This window comes from Chenopodium quinoa, unplaced genomic scaffold, assembly GCF_001683475.1.
Source record: "Chenopodium quinoa cultivar QQ74 unplaced genomic scaffold, ASM168347v1, whole genome shotgun sequence".
Classification (NCBI taxonomy): domain Eukaryota; kingdom Viridiplantae; phylum Streptophyta; class Magnoliopsida; order Caryophyllales; family Amaranthaceae; genus Chenopodium; species Chenopodium quinoa.
The window spans coordinates 308,698-330,103 of record NW_018743047.1 but is presented as its reverse complement, the minus strand read 5'-3'; the positions used below and the strand labels follow the sequence as shown (position 1 = coordinate 330,103).

Here is a 21,406-nt window from a genome sequence, read left to right as displayed (position 1 = left end):
TTCTCTGTCTTACTAGAAGAGAAACTAAGGGTTTGAATTCCAGAGGGGAAAGAGAGTGAGAAGACAGAAGGATAGGTAAAGGGAAGACAGAGAAAAAATAATCTAATTGTAAATGCATGTGACCAAATACAAAATACAGAGTACAAATACATGGTGTACAATTCTTCCCAAATACACTCAAGAAATACGAGATACCTATGCAAACGGGCTGACAAAAAGCATAACGAAAAGTGAGGTGGATTTCCACTCAAGCATGCAAATTTACCAGCTTGCCCTTGAATATGTATTTGCAAATGCATCTCAAAACTCCCTTTAGACAAGCCCGGAAAGTTAATTAGGGAGGAAAGAGAAGATACGTGAGAAAAGTGAAAAAGTAGGTTCAATAACGTCTTAATTGGACGGAAAACGTTAATGGGTAGTGCACCTTAACGTTTTGTAACTTCGGATAGTTCTAAATTAAAAAAAAAAATGGATAGTTGTTCACAAATGCCCTATCTTATCTTCAACGTAGATTTAGACAAAATTTCCCTTTAGGCGCATAAAAATTAAAAACGGAGGGATCAGAGTACAAATTTTAGTGCGATAGTAATTTGGCAATCGCCAATCGGGACAAAAGAGTATAAATGCTGAGAAAACTCGAAGACTCCGATGTCGATTGTCGCAGACATCCATGTAAATTAGCAGCCTCAACAATGGCGGTGCTTAAATTATTCACTTTGCTTGCGTTAATTTCTTTGTTGTCTTCAACAATCAACGCCAAATCCAACAACACTGCTAATTTCCAATGGCAGATACTCTCTTCCAAGAATTTTTCCTCTCAGATTCGTCTTCATCCTCATATTCTCCTCTTCATCACTGTCCCTTGTATGTTATCTTTTTATCTCTTTAATCTCTTGAATTTGTCAATAGTTCGATTAATTGCAGCTGTTTTTGAACTGATTGAATTGTTGCTTGAATTCTATTCAATAAATTGGGCGAAATTTGAATGTTAAATGGTTGATTTGATTGGTTTATGGTGTGAATGGACAGTTAGGAAATTATTGTAGGTCAAAATAGAAGGAGAAAAGTTTATATTGTGAATTTTGAAACTAATTCGGAGTAATATTATAGGAGATTCATTTAATGCTTATAGTTAGCTTGTAGTGCCGTATATATCGAATGCGACAGTAGAATGATGAAAGCTATTGTCCAAATGAAAGCAAATGTGGAATCTGATAAGCTGGTACAGTAGTTTAGGACTTGTGATATGAAGTAAAACTACAACCAAATTGTTAAATTCTCTATTTTCGGGCAATGCTTCTAACAATTAAAGCATCGCTTGATTAGTTGTTTAGCCCTATCGTTTTGTATTCCTAAATTTCATCTTTCCTTTTAGTATCCCATAGATTGTCTCTAAGAAGTCAGAGAGGCTTTTAAAATCCTTTTTTCAGTTAATCATGAGAAAGTGAAGAGGGACAATCTAGTGGTTTCAATTCTAGTTTGTCGACTAGTAGTCCAAAATATGAACGGAAGTAGCTACTTGCCGACCTCTTTGGATTTTAATGTCTCGAAAAACTCCTTTCTGGTAAAGTGGTAGTGTTATGATAATTTCCTCTCAAATCTGAATCCTTATTTTGGAGTGTGGACTCTTATTTGTGGGAGGCACTTGCATCGGATCAGGGCTTATACACCATTCCATGTACTATCCCACCATGGTAATTAAGTTATTATTCCCTCATCTCTACCACTTTTAAACATCAAATGATGCAAAAACTATAGAATTTCTAGTTAGTTATTGATGCTCTCATATATCCTCCTTCGAAGAAGTCAGGGCTCAAGAGTAGGAAATAGGTGACTAGGTGGGGATAGACAATATTTTCTCCGTTCTTTTTTACTCGACCAGTTTCATTTATCATGCTTGCCAATGTAGAACTTTAACCTTTAGTTCTCCTTAGGTAAAATTATTAAAGTTATACTTCCTCTGAACCTATTTACTTGACCCATAGCTATGGGCACAATATTTAAGGAGAGGAGAGATAAATTGTAGTTTTGTGGCCCTTTTTGCACATGACCTACCTTCTTACCCCAAAAGTTGCCCTTATGTGCACTTTTTGAGGGTAACTTAGAGAATTTACCCACCAAAAGTTTACCACATATAGTATGAGTCAAGTAATATGACATTTTCATTTTAACAATGTTAGTCAAGTAAATAGAAATAGAGGAAGTATATTATATACTTTTTGAGACGAATCTAACAAAATCCCATATGAATATGTTTCTCTTTACATATACTACCTATTTTGTTTTGTCGAGTCTTACTAACTGTATCTACGCAAACTAAGAATAATAAAAAATGGGAACCATACATGTAGATGTAGGTACTTTTGATTAAAGAGTTGAGAGATCGAGAGTAAGAGATTTATTAAATAAAAGTTGGCTCTACAAAGTGAGGTGGTGTATAATTAAAAGTGAACAAAAAATTATCATATAATAATAAAGTAAAAGTGAGTAGAACTTAGAAAAGCGGATGAAAACGAAAAGTGAGTAAGTGTTAGGATAGCGGAGGTAATAATTCACAAAAGATAATCAAAGGAGGGGTGGGGAATAGTGTAGAAGTTAAGCAGATCAAGTAAAAAACAACGTAGGAAGTAACTTAGTTCTCTTTATTTTTTAAAATTCTTTTTATGGACTTTGGAAGCCTAATGTTATCCCTTTTGGCACTTTGAGGTTTATAAACATTCATTTCTAGTTTGTCAATTCAATTGCCTAGGGTGTTTATTTATGTATGATTTGAGTAGAAGGAAGAGTCTATGGAGATTTGCATAATTTGCTATGGTTTTATTTTTGTAGCTAAGAAAAACTACATAATTTTCTCAAATATGATTATTTCAATTAGGCTTTGTGAGATACAAATCTTATGGTATGGTCACACTCACTTTCACATGGAGAATTGGTGTTAGAGAAGAACTATATTTTTCTCGAATATAATTACTTCAAGGCTTTGTGAGATATAAATCTTATGGTATGTTCACATTCACTTTCACTTGGAGGATTGCTTTCACCATTACATCTTCGGATCTGATGTAGACGACACTATGAGCTTACTATAGCCATTTAATAAATCTTTTAAAAAATAATCAATAGTATTCAAGTGAAAGATTTGTAACCTATAGTATCCACCAAATGCTACTAGAATTTATAACATAAATCATACCCAAAATCTAATCTGTTGCCTAGGCTTTGTGAGATAAAATGTCAGTAACAATATATGGAATGATTAATATTTCATTTCCTTGTACTTTTTTTTTCTTCTGGGAAATTGTTTTTACTTTGATGCTGGCTAATTATTGTAAAAATGAATCGCTTTTTTTTTTTTTCTTTTTAATTTGTTTATAATATTAATATTCAATTAACAATTTAGAGGAGGCTGTTATATGTAAAATGCTTGTTATGGATTTGATTGCTAGTAGGACGTGAAAGACGGTGATAATTTTAATAATTGACAAGTTGAAATTGACACCATTTGTTGATTTGCTTTTCCTATAACCTCAACACGTGTGTTTTTCGTAAAGCAAAAGGCACCTTACGTACTTATTTAATCACCACATATTATTAGTTATTTGCAGAGAAACCACTTGAAATATATATTTTGAAGTAATGTGTTTGTTGGAGTTAGATTTTGGAATTGAGACTTGTGTGTAAAATCGTGAACCTTAGGAGTTAGGCAGGCTGCATGGAAAAATGGATCATGTCCTTTTTTATTGTCTAAGTGAAGCGAATTTGATGAAGCTCGACTAGACTCACTAAGGGAACCCAAAGGCGCCCAACTTTTTTTATAAACCAAAGTTTTTACTTTGTATGGAGTATGTCTTGTGATAGAAACTAACACCCAAAATGCTGTGAAAAAGAGGTTAAATTGAGGTGGTTTTGCATAGGACATGATGTAAAAAGATGAATCAGGTAATTAGGATGGATCACCCAAGGATTAAGGAGTAATGTATTCAATTTGGGTGTTTTACGATTTGGAGAAGCAATAAGCAAGTTTAGACACTTTTGAAAACAATATTCTGGTGGCCATTTCCTGCTCTCTCTTTCATCGAATGTCTAGCATTTTTATTTAGGTGCAAACAAGATCATAGATGAAATGCTGCTGTCCATGTGAAATTTTGGATGCCTTTCTTTTGAAAACTAAGCTATCTTCATGTGCTTTGTGGTTGATAGAATATTTGTATTGATGTGGAAAGGTTGGACTCCATAGGTTGTTCTCTTATCGCTTTTGCTTCTTTCAACTTTTCAAGTCCTTCCCATTATGTGTCATTGAAGGTAAGGTACTTTGAGTCCCAAGGTGCCTTAACGGTGAACCTCAATTTTGACTAAACTTTCACAACTCATTCATGGCAAAGTTAAAACTTGCGATTAGATCATGCCGAAGCTTGGTGTGTAAGCAATCTAGCATTGTATCTTTGTGGGAATTGGTGTAAACTTTTTCCATTTTTATTTACTACTTCTTTCCCTAAATAAAAGTTCCCTTTCAACCAAAAATCTAGTCCCTAAATAAAAGACCAATATCATCTAAATCTATTTACTTATTTACTTTTCATCAGCCAAACCACACTATATTCCTTTTTTTAGTCGTTTTTTAACAACCAAACTCCACTATCTTGTTTTTTTATATTCACCTTTGATCAACCAAATCTATGTCTTGTTATTATTCACCTTCCTAAACTTGTGCAATAGATAAGTGTAAGCTTTATATTGGGGCAGAAGGAGTAAAAGAAAAGAAAGGTTTTAGAAAAAATAGAGCAAAAATTTTTTAGCTGTGTTTATAAAAGATGCTAGAAAGATATGAAATCGATGTGTTTGAACAATTGTCCATTTTTATTTTTGTGAAGAAAACAAGCCCATGTTTCATCCTAGGGCTTGATGGTAGGCTGTTAGCTGTAATAGAATATAGATTATCTAGTCAATGCATCATCATTCTTTAGGTCTGATAGTCACCCTTCTGATGTTTGTGTAAATAATGTGTGAATTTGGTTCTATGTTATTTTTGCATTTCTGTTATTTTTTGGGCTTGGAGATTATTTATTCTTTTACTTTTTGAAATCTTATGTAATTGAATAGATTTCTGTATACACTGTCAAATTATTCGTTTTTTTCATATAGGGTGTGGAGAGTCTCGTTCTTTGATGAATGAGGTATCTCAGAAATTGTCTAAAGAACAAGAGATGTATAGCTCCTTGAAGCTGATGCTTGTATACCGCAATCTTGAAAAAACACTGGCTGATTCTCTTGGTGCTGCAGAGGGAATTACAGTTCTCTGTTATCATCATGGCATGTCTTTTAAGTATCAGGGAATCAACAGAGAACGAGATATATTATCCTCTGTCTATTATATAATGTCACTTGCCACTGTAGACCTTCCTCTTAAGAGAATTGGCAATTCCAAGGACATGGAGATGTTTCTTGCATCAACCGATAAGGCTATTGTCCTCTTAGAATCTTGTGGATGGACCTCAAAGTTGCTTGTGGATCAGACTGGCAATGGAACTGCGCAAGGTATGTCAAACAATCATGATTTTTTGCTCCTTTTCTGTTTCTGTGCTTCTGTGCTTCTGTACTTCTGTGCTCCATCATATATCATAGGCTAGTTGGTGGATTTTCCAAATAAAAGAGAGGCTGCGAGAATTTGTGTGAGCTTGATGCAAGTGTTTTTTCCTATTCTTTGCTGGTTAGATTTTTTTGCATTTGTGTTTTTATTTGCATGTTTCAATGTCTTAAGTTGTGAGGCTTTGAGATCAAGCAATTCTAGTTGCCTCATACTATAAATGATCCTATATTGGTTATATTGTTGAAAGTTTAAAAGTATTTTTGTAGAATCAATCAATTTGAATAGGTTTTTGATAAAAACAAGACTTAGGAAGGAGTATTACGCAATTTAGTTGGTGTTATTTCCTCACTGCAGAACTAATTAATCCTTCGTTGATGAAATCTAATTCTGGCACTGATAAAGTACAGTATTCCTAGTTTTTTATTTGGCTTCTTGTTACTAGTTTTTTTAATTTAATACCTCTGCTTTATATTATGTGCAACAAAGGCATTGACACGGACTCCTAACCAAATTTTTTATTTTTTTGTGAGTGTTAAATGGAGAGATAAAGATAGAGACACATGTGATGAGGAGAGAGATACAGAGAAATGACAACTTAGAAAGGAAACATAACATTTGTTACACATAATGTGTAGTATCCATTTATAGTGAATGTTGCAAATAATATGAAACAAAGGTAGTATTTATTTAGTTACTCCTTCTATCCCAAATTAATTTTTACACCTTCCTTTTTCAATTGTCCCAAATTATTGTTATACTTCTAATTTTTGAAAGACATTGCTATGGTACTATTATTTAATACATCTCATCTCCACTATCTAAAGTTACAGTCCCTTACTATTTCACATTCAACAAAATATACTATCTCATATAATTTTTACTTTTTCAAAGATATAGTACCCCACCATCTCTTTTCAAATCTACTTTTTAAATAACAAAACGATTGATAATCAAACTGCTTATCACTTAGAATACATGCCATAATAATTGTCAAAACTAATGTGGGCCGGAGGGAGTACTTATTACAATAAACTGATTTTAATACCTTATCTTAGCTATTATAGCATGTTTGAGTTAAATGCTGAGATAGTGTAACCGAGAGAAGTCAATTTTTTTATTCGTTCTTCTTCCTCTGTTTTTTCATTCTTTGCTACACATATTTGAATTTTTCTATTCCTCTCTCTCTCTCTCTATTTATTATGCCAAATCTGAACACCATCATTCAGATGCAGAAGCTATGCATATGTAAATTGGAGCTATAATTTGTATTAACAATCATAAATTCTTTTGTAATAAAGGTTACTTGGCTAATCATATATTAAATCAGTTTAATGGGGTGGGGAGGGGGGGGGGGGCGGAAGCATATTGATTTGTTTAACCTTAGCGATTACCTTCCTTTCCTTTATCATAAAAAAAGGAAAAAAAAAAAAGAAAAAACCCAATGGAAGTTTAGGACGACTTACCCTTTCTTTGGATTTGTAGGAAATGGAGGGAAAGGAAGGGAAGGTAAATGGAGAGATGGAATATCTTTCATGTGGATAACAAATGAAGAAGGAAAGGAATTGGAGGAAAGACAAATGAAGGCTTTGTTTGGTTCGATATTAGTAAAGGAAAGAAAAAGAAAGGAAGAGAAGGGAAAGGAAATAAACTATATCATCTAATGTTTGGTTTAATATTAGTAAAGGAAAAAAGAGGAATCTATTGTTTGGTATGACAGAAGGAAAGAGAAGGGAAAACTAATTTTAAGTTTGATAGATTTAATTTCTTTCTTTTCCTCTCAAATTCCTCCAATTTTGGGAGGAAAGGAAAGGGAAGACTTTGTGAAGGGAGCTTTCCTTCCATTTTCCGTCAGTTTCCTATGAAATTCTGTTTAACAGGAAGCCATAATTTTCCTTTCCTTTCTTTTCTTTTCCTCCCATTTCCTCCCAACTAAAAAGGGCCGAAGGGAATAAATTGTAAGAAATTGATTTCTCCAACAATGGAGAGATTTGGAAAGAAAACTCATCATTTTCCCCTCCCTTTTCCTTCCTCTCCCTCCCCTTCTTTTCATTCTTCTATCTTTATTCAAACACACTATATTAAGCTGCTAAGTACTAAGGTGAACTCCTATTGAACCTGGAATGACCTTTTGTGCCCCCTTCCTTTTAGGGGTTGGGAGGAGGATTGTGGTGATGTGATGTAGGGTAAATTGGGATCAATGTATAAGAAACTCCAAGGCGCAATAAGGCAATAGGGGTCTTGATGCGCAAGGTGCACCTCAACGATGTGAGGCACACTCAATGAATATCAATAATATTGAGTAAAAATTGAAGTTGTGTGCCTCAAGGTGTGTCTCTTTAAATTGTTTTCTAGCTCAAAAAACCATTAGTAACCCCATGCATAGTGCCTAACAGTGTATAAAAAAGTGTCTAGGTGTTGAGGCACTAGGAGAATGGGTAAGAGCACTTTTATTGCTCAAGAAGAGGTGCATTCAAAGAGGCACACTTGTTGCGCATGATGCATTGATGCATAAGATTTGCACAAGGCACACATGAGGCATATCTGAACTGTGCTTCAAAGAGGCGTACCTTGGTACACCTAGGTACTGTGCTTTGAGATTTTTAATACATTGGCACCAAGGTAAACCTTAGGCATGCTATTCATACTTTGATTGGGATGGTTGGTGGTTTTTAGCTGATGGGTCTATTTTTGGGCTGAATCTTTACCCAGCAAGGTCTTGTCCACTTCCTCACATTGCTACCGCATTGTAAAAACCAATGTGACAGTGTTATTATGTTGCAATACCCACAAACAATCCGCATTGGCCACAAAAGTGGTTCCATGACTGTCATTGTGATAGGCTGAAAGATTTCGATCATGAAATTATAGCTAAAGTCTTACTTTAATAGGTTGCTATTTGCTTTTTTCCCTTCAGAATTGTTGAGGTTGAAACCATTGGTTTTATTTATTTATTTATTTTATTTATTTTTATTTATTTATTTATTTTGTTCTTTTAAATTTTTTTAATTTTGTTTTTTCTTTAGCAGACGACTTGTCTAGTTGTGTTTAATTCTAGTGTTTATTTTGTGACAAGTGAGTTGGTGTGTGGGAGACAGAGAAATCATAATTGTTATGGTATGCTATGGCAATACATCAATACAATATCCTTATGTTTTTGGGTGGGCATCAATAATGATTGAGGGTTATAAACTTGTTTAGTCGGTTTCATATTACATGATTTAGTAAGGAACATCCAGCATTATTCTATTGGTTTGATAGATGCTTTGAATGTGGGAGAGCATGCATAATATTCTATAGGTTTGATGGATGCTTTGAATGTGGGAAAGCATGCATAATTTTACAAGGTTAAGGCATTGTTATTTTGGGTACAAACATATTTTATAGATGATCATCCTTCTCTGGCTGAGATTAACTGTAGACATTGTAGAATCAATTCTAATTTGCATGTATATATATGCATGGGAGATAAACATGTTATATTGCTTTGGATAAGCCAAATTGATTTGTGGCATTTGATCTTATGAATAAGGCTTCCCGGTATACCGATCGTATCTATCGTACAGGGTGGAACACATTCATAGATGTGTACATACTACAGAGAATAATGGTTTATGTTCTGCAGTTGTTAGTGCGATTACACTACAGAGTTGTGGTTCTTAAATTTCACTCTGGTCTCAGGAGTCATGCAAAGGGAAGCAAAATTGATGGTGGCTAGGAAAATAGTTAATGTTGTGGAAGGAGATGAGGAATTCTTTATGGATGAAAATCTGGTGGGTAGATTTATAGATAATGAGATCCTTATGTGTAAAGTGTAATGTAGTAAACTTGTTCATATCTGGAAAATCAGATTAATATGCAGAATATGGGAAACAAGATTGATATTAGGCTATGAAAGGGACGAAATTATTGAAGATAGAGAGAGATTTTTATTTGTATTAAAGTTAACCCTAGAAAAATAACAACTTCTCTGCTTTTGAGTGGCCAGGTCACTCCCAAGACTATGAACTGTCACAAAAAAATTTATCATATCTGTTATTTATATCCTAGCTTACTTTCTCTCTCATGTAACCAACACTTCCAACATTATTTGGTTCTTTTAAAAATTTCAAGGTGCCAAGGTAGTTTATCCATAGTACCCTTCCACAATGACATGTGTACACTTGCTTAATTGGGGGTCGGGGTGGGTTTTTACAGATAAATTTGGATGTTAATCATCGATATTTGACTGTATTGTTTTAAAATTGAATCAGCCATAGATTGTTATGATGTGATTCTAGATCATTTGACCTCCTAAAGTTGGAGGATGGCAATTAAATAAATTGGTGAAGCCTCATTTTGTGGCTTAAGGATCAAGGTTTAATAAACATATTTTTTTTTCTTGAAGTAAGTCGTGAACATGAGTGTTATGTTGGTGTCACCAAATGGCGTATGATAACTAAATTAAAAGGAAAGCATGGACATTTTAATAAACCTCTTCTTCCTTGTCTAGGAAAAAATGTGTTATCTTATTATCTTTGTATGTGTATATCTGAAGAAAGGCTTTATGAGTTCATCTAGAAAGCCCATCCTTATGCAACACCATCTATATAGAGTATAGGAGCATTTTGTGGTATTGATATGTGATGTGGAATATAATGTATGATTGCTCAGTGACACATTAGAAAACCTAGTTTTGCAGGCAGTCACTTTCCAGGGGAATTAAATAGAGAAACTGATCAAACCCTGGTATCTGGAAGTCAGAAAAACCTTCAGGTGACTTGTGGTTTTGTGATGACTTGTTATAATGACATTGATGTGAAACTTAATGTTTATCATAGCAATTAACCATTAAATTTTTTTCTCCCTCTATTAACAGGATGGAGAAAATGATACGAACTGTGATGTTCAAAATGTTTGTGGTGAAAGTCCTTGGGTTGGAGAATACAGTGCTGAAAATAGGACAGCTTCAACTAATGAGGATATGCAGCCTACATCTGGAACATCCTGCAGCTTCGAAGAATTCAGTAAATTTAAGTCGTTCTTCTCAAAGTTCATGGTATTGGCAAGAGATATGTATCTTCCTCCTCAAAGACAAAGATATGGCTTTGTATCAGATAGGTCATTGTTTTCGACTCTTGGTGCTGAAGATTTTGATCAATGGTCGGTGATCATATCCTATACTGGATGTCCTAGTTGCTTAAGGAAATTTAAAGATGAAATACATCTTCAAAAGGCTCTTGAGATGCATGATCTGCCAGTAATGGAGGTAATTCCATACATTGGATCATCAACTTATTGGAATGTTCATGCTGTACCCCTTCTCTCTATGCATGTGAACAGTTGATTTGCTGCTTGGATGTTTTCACAATTTTGAATGCTTATTATACCATATACAATTAGAAAAGAAGTATTGTTGATTTGTTATTTTCTATTCTTTGAACTATATTTGATTAATCTAGCAGAGCTTTAAGTGCAGTAGGGCTCCCTCTGTCCTCCATTAAACATCCCATTTCTCATAAAGTGCATGTCTGTCAATAAACTTCCTATATCACAACAATACCTTCCCACTTTTTCCAGCCAGCACTCCTTTAAAACATGAAAATATACTAGTTACCTTATTTCTTTTTCACCTTAAATAATAATAATAATAAACTTTATATTTGTATTCACCTTCTTTCAACAAAATCCTCCCCTATCAACTTGGTGCCCCCTTGATGCTTTTTACACATTGATTTAACAATTATCTGGTTATAAACAAAGAAATAGTGAAGAAGCAAGGATTTGGATCTAGTTCATACTTTATATGCTTTGGTAGTTATGATGGATGTTGCACTCTCTAATAATCGATTAGGTTTGGAATATATGAGTAATTATTTTGGATCAAAGCTTTAACCAAATTGAAAGCTTTATTTATCTTTGTAGGGAGCTTTGCCACTTACCATATTGATGTGTAATAACCTTTTAGGTGCAATTTTATGGAAATTTTTAGCATTTCTTGGACCTGGATATGGGTAACATACTCTGGTATGGATCTGACCAGGAATTAAGTTTTTTTAATATGAAAATGCTTCGACATAGTTAATAACCATCTAATTTCTGATTAGGATATTGGGATACTGTCAATGTATATGTTTTCCATCATTTAATTTTGATTTAAAAGAAGTCTACTATATTGTTTATCTATATTACTCAGACTCTGCATTTCACCTCAAGTATCCGTGTCAGACATGGGCAGGACCTTAGACAACTTCATTTTAGTTTTAAATCATGCTAAATGTTTCACAAAATAGCTGAGTGACACATACCTGTGTCAAGTCCGAGTAACATAATAATTTATCTAAAAAAAAATGAAAGTTAAGGTATGAAGGAACGGAAGGATCAAGGGGCATTTGGTCGGGCAGTTGGGGATGTCAATTATAGAAAAAGATTTATATGTATGCAAAGCATATAACTATATAAGGATTGGCGTGCAATTTTTTAATTGAATATGCATGAAATTCTTTGTAGATGTGCATATTTTGAATTTTTAAGCTGATTTTATATTACAATTTTCTGGAAACGGGAAAAAAATGCACTCTGTGTATGAGTAAAAAAAATTGCAGTTGGTTTAAAAATTAGTACACCACCCTATAAGACCACTATTAATGCCACCAGTACCATTGTTCCACTCACCAACTCGTACTTCTACACTCAGTTATCTCCATCATAGGCATGGCAACCCACCAAGTTCCGCTCATTGGTAATGGTTGAAGTAGATTTCCCAATTTGAAATTTAAAGGCCGAATTGAACCATATACTACTGAATTGAATTGTGATGATAAAGAAAGTGTGAAGAGAAAATGATTCATAGTATCAAAGATGGTGATGGTTGCTGCCTTGAATGGGGGAAGCTATGTCTATAGAGTATAGGAGATAAACAAACGGTTAGGGTTGTGGCTAATGATCTAGGAGGGGACTTGGGAAATGATTGATTTCATAGCTATAAGGAGGTTTTATGGGTTTTAATTCCTAGTTAACAAATACCATATAGGAACATCAAAATCCTATCCCAGCACAACCAAAAAAACATGATGACCAAAGGGTTTTGATTTTTTCATTCAGTTTTATCTTTCCCATTCTATTCTTTTCCTTTACTTGAACCTTTCCTTATAATTGATGTTCGAGAGACTACATACCACCTCTGTTCTCTGATTGTCAAACATTAGTTGTCCTATGATAACAAGTAGAGGCTACAATCGATTGTTTAGCTTAGGTTCTGATCGAGTTCATTCAGGTAGGTAAAGAGTATATTGAGTTGGGTACGGATCGAATTGATTTTATGTCTGTTTCCAATTAGCTTATTATGGATAATAATTCAATTTAAGCCTCATATAATTTCGGGTCTAGCTGAGTCGGATCAAACTTAGGTCATTTAATTCCAATATTAAATCAGGTTCCATGTTTTTCTTCTATTGTCAAATTCTCTTCATATGCATGTCAAATTTGGTCCTGACAACTGGAAACCGCACTACTTTTAAAGCGTTCGATGACTGCTACTGACCTGTTTTGTAGCTTATCAACTGACTAGTACATGAAGGTCATCTTTCTTGTTAAGTTTTGTTTGATTTGTTTTATTATAATATGCAGCTGCCAGATGATGGAAAAGGCCTTAGACCTGCCCTCGCTGTTGATAAACCATCAGTTGTACTTTTTGTAGATCGAACATCAGACTCTGTAAAAACTAGAGAAAGTAGTCAGAAAGCTCTTCGTTTGTTCAAAGAACTTGCATTACAGTATTGGAAATCACATCCAACTGATTGGCAAAGTATTGATCCAACAAAAGGATCACCTCACACTTATCAAGAGTCAACCAGCGTGTTTAAGAATCATAGGTTTCTGGTATCACCTTCTTCTCAGATAAAATTGGATGATAAAATGTCGATAATGATAATTGATGAAGGACAACAGGTTACCTTTGGTAATGAGGCCTCGCAAAGTGGCTCTTTACATGAGATCTTGACAAAATTGGTTGGGCAGAGAAAGCAAGCGAAATTAAACTCGCTTGCAAAAGAAGCAGGTTTTCAACTGCTTTCTGATGAGATAGACATAAATATAGCAAATGTGTTACCTTCTCTGAAAGGTCAGAATCAGGATTCATCCATCAAGTCAGTTGTTGCCTCTGAGGAAAGTATCAATGACAAAATTAAGGATTCTACTGATGAAGTTGCACCCCTTGTAGATCAGGAGCAACTGTATAAGCCTATTAATGTTGAAGCTTCATCTGAGTACAGTAACAAGAAAGTATCCATTGATTTTGCTACTAAAGAGTCTGAAATTGGGGATTCCTATCAGTCTCCTAATGATCATAAACTTGGATCTGGCCAAGATGTAGATTTAGATATTCAACCTAATGCAGGAAAAACAGAATTTTCAGGTCTTAGGCGTCATTTAAGTTCCTTTACTGGTTCGTTTTTCTTTAGTGATGGTAACTACAAACTTCTCAGATCTCTTACTCAAGATTCACAAGTTCCAAGAATAGTGATCATTGATCCATTGTCCCAGCAACATTATGTCTTATCTGAAGAAGCAAGTTATGATATTGTATCTCTATCAGCATTTATTAAAGAATTTCTAAATGGTAGCCTTACTCCATTTCAACGCAGTGGACCTTTGCGAAAATCTGTTGAAATGCCACAGCCTCCATTTGTCAATCTTGATTTTCGTGAAAAGGATTCCATCCCTGTTGTTACAGCTGATACTTTTTCTGAGTTAGTTCTTGGTTCTGGTGAGCCCAATGCTCAAGATGCACTCAATGCATGGCATAAAGATGTGATAGTGCTTTTTAGCAGTAGCTGGTGTGGAATTTGTCAGAGAATGGAATTAATTGTTCGTGAAGTTTACCGGGCCTTGAAAGGCTATGTAAACATGGTTGAGTCTGAAACAAAAAGCAAAAAGCTTTTTCTCAAGGCAGGTATCTTTTTTTTTCCATATATGTAAATGCTAAAGTCTTAATTTTTTGTTTTCCTCGAAATAATCTACAGAGTATTGCATTTTAAATATTGTCCAGATTTCGTTAAATACTTTCCAATCCCCAACTCGCTCCTTCATCCTATGCCTAAACAGAGTGAAAAGATGTAATCCTAACTAATGCATGGTCAGTTTTATTCAGAAGAACTAAAATTGGGTTGATAAATGAAATGTAAAAACAAATATGTGGAAGAAGCAAGGAATCATGTAACTCTATGTCTGATATTGCAGAATTTGAAATTGTTAGAATAAGAAGGTTTTTTATGGTGACAAAAGAATAAGAAGATATTCAAGGAAGTATACTGTGACCTACTAAAAGAGTAAAAGATAAAGTTTGTAAATAGGATTACCATTCCTCTCCAGCCAAATGCTCCTCGGGATTACCGTCCTGGATTTCTCCAAAGAATTTTTATCTCCTTTGCCCCACCAAACCCTATGAACTGAATCTGTACAGTCTTGTATATTTGGACAGATCTAATGTTCTTTATTCTCCAGAAAGAGTCATGATTGCAGTTCTAGTTGATGGGCTCCTTCCACACTTGTCATGGTCAAAGTCTGTTCACTCTGCTGTATGTTTTAATTCACTGAGATCAAACCTTTGTGGCAGACCTAATCGGTTTCACCATGTACAATACATAATGTTTTTTGAAACTCATCATGTATCCTCAACAATGTAAGTAAATCCTTCATTTAAAATCTGATAGCATGTCGATTCTATTAAACCTGCCCTAAGTCTGTTCCTCAATTTCTCTCTATTAAGCTGGTGAAGGTTTTCTTCTCCCTCTCTTCTTTAGTTCATGTGGTCAATGTTTTAAGACATATAAGTATTTTTTGTGATGCATATGTAAGAAAAATTTTTACCATGTGATATCTTGTTAGATTTCTCTCAATGCGTAGTTTCAATCTATCAAATATTTATAATGTAATTAGTACACAACTAAAGATATCAATGGTCAAAGACGTGCAGAATCAAATAAGTAGGGAGTAAAAAGGAAAATTTACCTCTAATAATCCCACTTTTGGATGGTCTTATGAAACCAGTCCCAACTTGTAAAAGAGCTGTCTTCTTAAAATTGTCAATCACCTGTTGTTTGCCAGCATAACAAGTGTGACACTTGTTTCTTTCTAATTGTATAGATTTTTATATGAATTTAATTAAAATTATTATCCCCCCCTGTCTCCTCTCCTGTCCACATCACCTTTCTCTCTCCTCCCCCTACACAGCCCCATCTCCCTACTCAAATGGGAGCTGTGTTCAGCCCCACTCTTCACCGTTCTCTACTGCTCCAGAGTCCAAGACCCCTGACAGCTAGACACCACAACCACCGCATCCTTCTGCACAACCCACATATCACCACATCAATATCACCCCTGCCAAGGAATGACCAATCTTATTCCAAGAAGACAATGAGAAGGGCAGTGGGGAAAAATAAAAATCCCCTGATCTTCATGTCCATTGATTGTAGAAACAGGCAAGATTTACTAACAAATTGATAATTAGAGAGAATGATACAGTAATTTCTTTTATGACTCACAACTTCCCTCATGCTCCCTCTATGGTATAATTTGGGAAATCGTTCTTTTTTAGTTTAAAGATTTGGTTGAAATTGTTATTTTTCTGTACTAGTGATGTTTTCAATTATTGATCTATGGTCTCTTGGGTGTATAAATTTAATCTATGGCTTCTTGTTTTTTTTATAAATTTAGTTTGCTGCTGCTTTTGTTGTTGTTTGAGCTGATGCCTTTCAAAAAGGGAGATGAATGAGGGTATTGATATGGAAAGCAAGAAAAGAGGGGGAAAAAATGGAGTGTTAGTCCATAGGGTACTGAATGAGGGGAGAGAGATCGAAGAGGGAGGTGGGGAGGCCGGAGGAAGTTTTGAAAATAAGCATAATGTTGACTGTTACATCTGGTAACCGGTGAAATAGCTCAATTTAAGAAGGTTTCACAAAAAGTTGGGATTACTTCTACTTTTATAAGAGTGGAGACCGTTTGAAGAAGAATTTATAAGGGTGGGATTATTTTTTCCCAAAAAAATAAAGGGGGTAATTAAACATCTTACTAAAGTGTTATTGTGCCAAACCCTCGGATATGCATGCAAAATTTTAAAAACTTGGTGAATTCATAAAACGTTTAGGGAACATGGTGAACTTCAATAAGCCTTGGTGGCACATGATGAAAATCTCCTATTACTCTCTGTTTGTAAAGACTTTTATGAATGTCTATATAACTTTTTCAGAACATCTTGTTGGAGAGAGTGATATTATTATGTTAATGTGGCGCAGATAACTTGAAGGATGTTGTCTCAAAGATGCCAGTTTTTTATTCGATTGATTGCATGGTGAATGAATGCAGTTGGATCTTGAAATCAATGGGCCAAGTAAGTTCCATCATCCATATAGTTATATTATGCACTAACAAAATGTAGCTTGAGCCTTTTACATTTCCAAATTCCTCTTTTCCTTGGTTGTCATGTAAAGAAATGTGAAAACTGCATTGGCCAAAAAGGAAAGAAAAGAAAAGAGAAAGGAACTTTATATTAATTTTGACATATTTTGTGTAAAACTTGCAGAAGGAAGTTTATCCTAGTTTGCTGCTATTTCCAGCAGAGAGGAAGACTGCTATTGTTTATGATGGAAATATGATGGTTACAGACATTATAAAATTTATAGCCAACCATGGGAGTAGTTCTGACCATCTTGCCGGACAGAAAGGTATACGTAGATATTATCATATCTCACAATTTGTAATTGAATACCTCCAACACGCCCCCCCCCCTCCCCCACCCCACACACACAACAAAAAAAAAAAAAAAAAAAAAAAAAAAAAAGATCGATACACAAGTCATAATAACCAAACATAAGTGAAAACCAGGGTTTGGTACACAGGAGTTATTTTTTTTTTTTTTTTTTATTTTTTTTTATTTTTTTTTTTACTTTATCCTATTGACATCAATAAATATTATTACATGCTACCTTGGGATTCACACATTTGGAATCTGTCTCTTACAGTAGTGTCTATGAAATTAATACGGAGTATGTTTTATATAACCTTAGTCCTTAGCTGAAGCACTGTTAACAGTCCGAGTATAGTTAAGTAATTTCAGGATACTTGTTTGTAGCCGAAGTAAAAATTAATAGTTTTGACGCTAGTTCTACTTTACCATTATTACCAGTCACCTGCGGATATTTACTTCATTCTAGCTTTGCTCGCTTGAGTTTATTCCTTTGAGTTCAGTATGTGGCTATTATGTGAGTATAATATTGAATAGGTACTGTTTGGATATTAAATAAGCTGGAAAATTTTGATTGCAATCACTAAGTAGTATGTTAGTATTTGACTACAATTATTTGGAGATGTGTAAAATTTTTGTTAGGCTTTTATTTTATTTTATTTTTGACGGAAAGATTTCTGTTAGTGTTACATCTACAATCGTAACACTAACCATGATCTTTGGATTTTCTATGCTCTTTTTCCTATTTGGATGGTTCCTTATGAGTTATGAGGATCATGTTAGCCGACCCCAAATCATCTTGGGACTAAGTCTTTGTTGTTGTTGTTGTTTACAACTACAATTATATGTTCATCATAGTATTTTGATATAATTATTAAAATCCACTATGAAGTATATAAGCTTCAAACCCAAAAAACGTGCCACAGCAACCATGACCTACCTGTGATCTGCCTATCTATCCATGACATTGTGACAGTTATCAGTACCATGCATTAATGCTACACGCCAATAACAAATGACATTGTGTTTATAACATCAAGTCATCAACGTTAATGCCTCTCAGAGGCTCGTTCCATTAGCAGAGTAGGGGAAATACACAGCACTTCCGCTGTCTGAAGTGCTATTTTTAACTGACCCTTAATCCATTACGCAGTTATTAAATTATTAGTTCCTACGAAGTACTTGAGTGAAAGAAGGTAGTTCAACTAGCCTTTTATTAAACGAAGATGTAATAATTTTACAGGTTAGACACTATTAATCTATGGCTTAATTGCACACTCACCTTGTTCTTGAATTATTATATTCACACTCAAGTAATTAGACCTGTTAGTGGGTTCAATTGTCATAATGCAATTTTTGTCTACTTATTTGTAGGAAACTTATGGGCTGATTTGGAAGAGAAAAAAAATCAAGATGATGAAGTCAGAGTTGCAATGAGTAGAGATACCAAAAAAACTTCTGATGTCACAAATGAATATTTTGGAACCAATTTGCAGAATGCAGAGTTACAAAATTCAGCGATAATACAAAAGCCAATCACACCAAATCCCGTTGTTGGATCATTTCTAGTTGCCACTGAGCACTTGGATGATTCAAACCTTTTCAACAAAGCCAAGATTCTCATTGTGGGTGCTGAACATGGTGTAGGATTTCAAGGTTTGATTGTTAACAAGCCTATCCCCAGCTGGGATTCTTTACCTCGATTTCAAGATGTAAAAGTACTTGAGGGGGCTCATGTTTCTTTTGGGGGCCCAGTAATTCAACCAGAAATACCTCTTGTCTCCTTGGCGAGGATTTCTTTCAACAATCAATACCCTCAAGTTCTACCCGGTGTCTATCTCCTTGATCAATTGGAAACACTTGGCAAAATTAAGGATATTGAAGCAGGAAATCTGTCTGCTACTGACTTGTGGTTCTTTTGGGGCTACTCCGGCTGGAATTGGGACCAGCTTTTAAATGAGATAGCTGAAGGATCGTGGAAGCTTCAAGAGGGCAGTGTTGAAGATCTTCAGTGGCCCAAATGAGAGCTTAGCCTTACAAGATGGAGATGTGTCTTATCTGAAGTGCCTCACCCATGTTCTGGAAGACTTCTTTCAGTAAATCTGAATTCCCTTTGATCAAAGCATTGAGGATGAAGTTGGGAAGGCTGCAGGGGGTGGGGGACTATTTTGCGCAACTAGGCTGCTGGCTGCTTGACATCTTATGTTTGGTAATGTATATGATGTCTCCCCAACTATATGAAAGAATAGAATGTTCGAAGGTTTTGAAGGAATGAAAGAGATGTGTCCTGCTCCACACTCCCTATTCCAATATCTATAACATTTACCAGTATTTCCTGTTCAATATGTTCTCAGTTTGTTCTATTTATTATCGCCTTTAGGTTAGAGTATTGCTTACCTGAATAGAAATAGGGAAGGAAACAGAATTCAGATTTGTGGGGCATTCGAAAGAACATCTTCAGCAGAATTCTCATTTTGGTATAGTAATATTATACAGCTACTAATAGGCTCCTATATTGTATTGTATCACTGATGTTTATGAATGAAGTTCACAAAAGTAACCATTTTTCTTCTTAGGTGTTTCTCCAAACCTTAAGACGGTTGATGACTTGATGAGTCGGGTCACATTAGGTGCTTGGAATGTCATTGATTAATTTTATTTTATTTTATTTATTTATTTATTTATTGAGGGAATGTCGTTGATTGATTGCTTACCCTTGATTCTTAATTTATTTATTTTCATATCTTTAATTTATTTATGCTTATCCCTTTCTGTATAAAAAGACTCAGATTTTCAAAAACAATCTTGGGCCAATTTTAGGATGAACGGTGTCATTTTTGCTTTCAAATCATTCAATGAAATTTTCATTATTTATCACTGAGAGATCTTGGAAGAACTTGTTATTTCTTCATCGCCGATCATGTTCAAATATCATGGCTCCTCAAATATATATATGAACTTTTTTTTATAAGACTCTAATTTGAGCAACTTATATTCAGATTTCTTTGAAAAATTTTGTTACATATGCACCCTAATTCCAGGTTTGGATGAATTTGATGTTTTGTGGGATTGTAGTGGGTGTTTAACACTTACGCTACCTTAGTCTCATATTCAATAGGCTAAAGTGTTGCCACAATCAATCGGCAAGCTTTGGAATCTTAACATTGTGCTTAAAGGTTGTTGCAAATTGAATTGAGAAGGGTCCATATATTGCATTTCTTGAAAAACTCTATCACATGTACATTTATAAATTCTTTTAATGGAGACGCCACTTGGAATTGGGAAATGAAAAACCTGCAAACTTCAACCAATGTCATGTTAGTAGTTATAGATGGGTGTAGGGCAAGGGAGTTGGGGAAGTTGAACGTTTTTGTGGAGGATTACTCAATTCGGGGGCAGAAAATGTAAAAGTTATAAAAAAACCCAATTGAACAATATATATATATATATATATATATATATATATATATATATATATATATATATATATATATATATATATATATATATATATATATATATATAAGTCTAGATAAGTTGTATCTATAACAGGAAACTTGTGGGAGGGGTTGATGACAAGACTAAGAGCGACGTGTTTGAAAAGTTGTAGCATCACACATTCATCTAAGAATGCATGTGGTGTATGGGCATAGGGGCATAGTGACATTTCCAAGTTGAATTGGTTGGGAGACTATCAATAATAAAATGGTATATAATAAGGTTAAAGATGTGTGAGAAATGTGAATGCTTACCACCATTGAGACAACGACCCTCATTGAAGAGTTGTATTGAGGGAAGGAATGATTATAAGGAGGTACGTCCTTATTTTTTGGGCATTGATCAACTTCTTTTCTAGCTTTGAAGACTTCACTTGTTGCGCATATGATATTGTGGAAAGAAGGGGTGCGCTCACTAGTTGATAATATATATGACACTTCTTTACGTTGAAAAGTAAAAAATTATTTTTTATTGTCTATCATTGCCAGACAATAGTAAACCTTTCCTTTGCCCTTGTCTTAATACATTATAAATCAAAGGATGCAAGGAACTAAGTGTGTCACTTCCAAGCATTTCTATGCTAGAGGTTTTGAATAAAGTCA

The 21,406-nt window shown here is 34.5% G+C and overlaps 1 protein-coding gene across 2 annotated transcripts; it reads left to right on the top strand.

Moving 5' to 3' along the window:
* The first annotated feature begins 361 nt into the window (after positions 1–361).
* Positions 362–19,879, top strand: LOC110730665. Of its 2 annotated transcripts, XM_021910483.1 has the most exons (8): positions 362–864; positions 5,143–5,535; positions 10,266–10,339; positions 10,443–10,832; positions 13,193–14,516; positions 16,858–16,952; positions 17,145–17,286; positions 18,681–19,879. In XM_021910483.1, the coding sequence occupies exons 1-8, from the start codon at positions 624–626 to the stop codon at positions 19,328–19,330; spliced, it is 3,309 nt and encodes a 1,102-aa protein (XP_021766175.1). In that variant the 5' UTR covers positions 362–623; the 3' UTR covers positions 19,331–19,879. The 2 variants fall into 2 exon arrangements, with proteins under 2 accessions (XP_021766175.1, XP_021766177.1); XM_021910485.1 differs by lacking the exon at positions 362–864 and having other exon boundaries at positions 5,388–5,535; positions 10,258–10,339.
* Positions 19,880–21,406: the final 1,527 nt, after the last annotated feature.

Coding starts and splice junctions, on each gene's coding strand:
- LOC110730665 (XM_021910483.1), top strand. CDS start 624: ATGCTGAGAAAACTCGAAGACTCCGATGTCGATTGTCGCAGACATCCA. Junction 5,536..10,265: donor TGGCAATGGAACTGCGCAAG/GTATGTCAAACA, acceptor CTAGTTTTGCAG/GCAGTCACTTTCCAGGGGAA. Junction 10,340..10,442: donor GAAGTCAGAAAAACCTTCAG/GTGACTTGTGGT, acceptor CTCTATTAACAG/GATGGAGAAAATGATACGAA.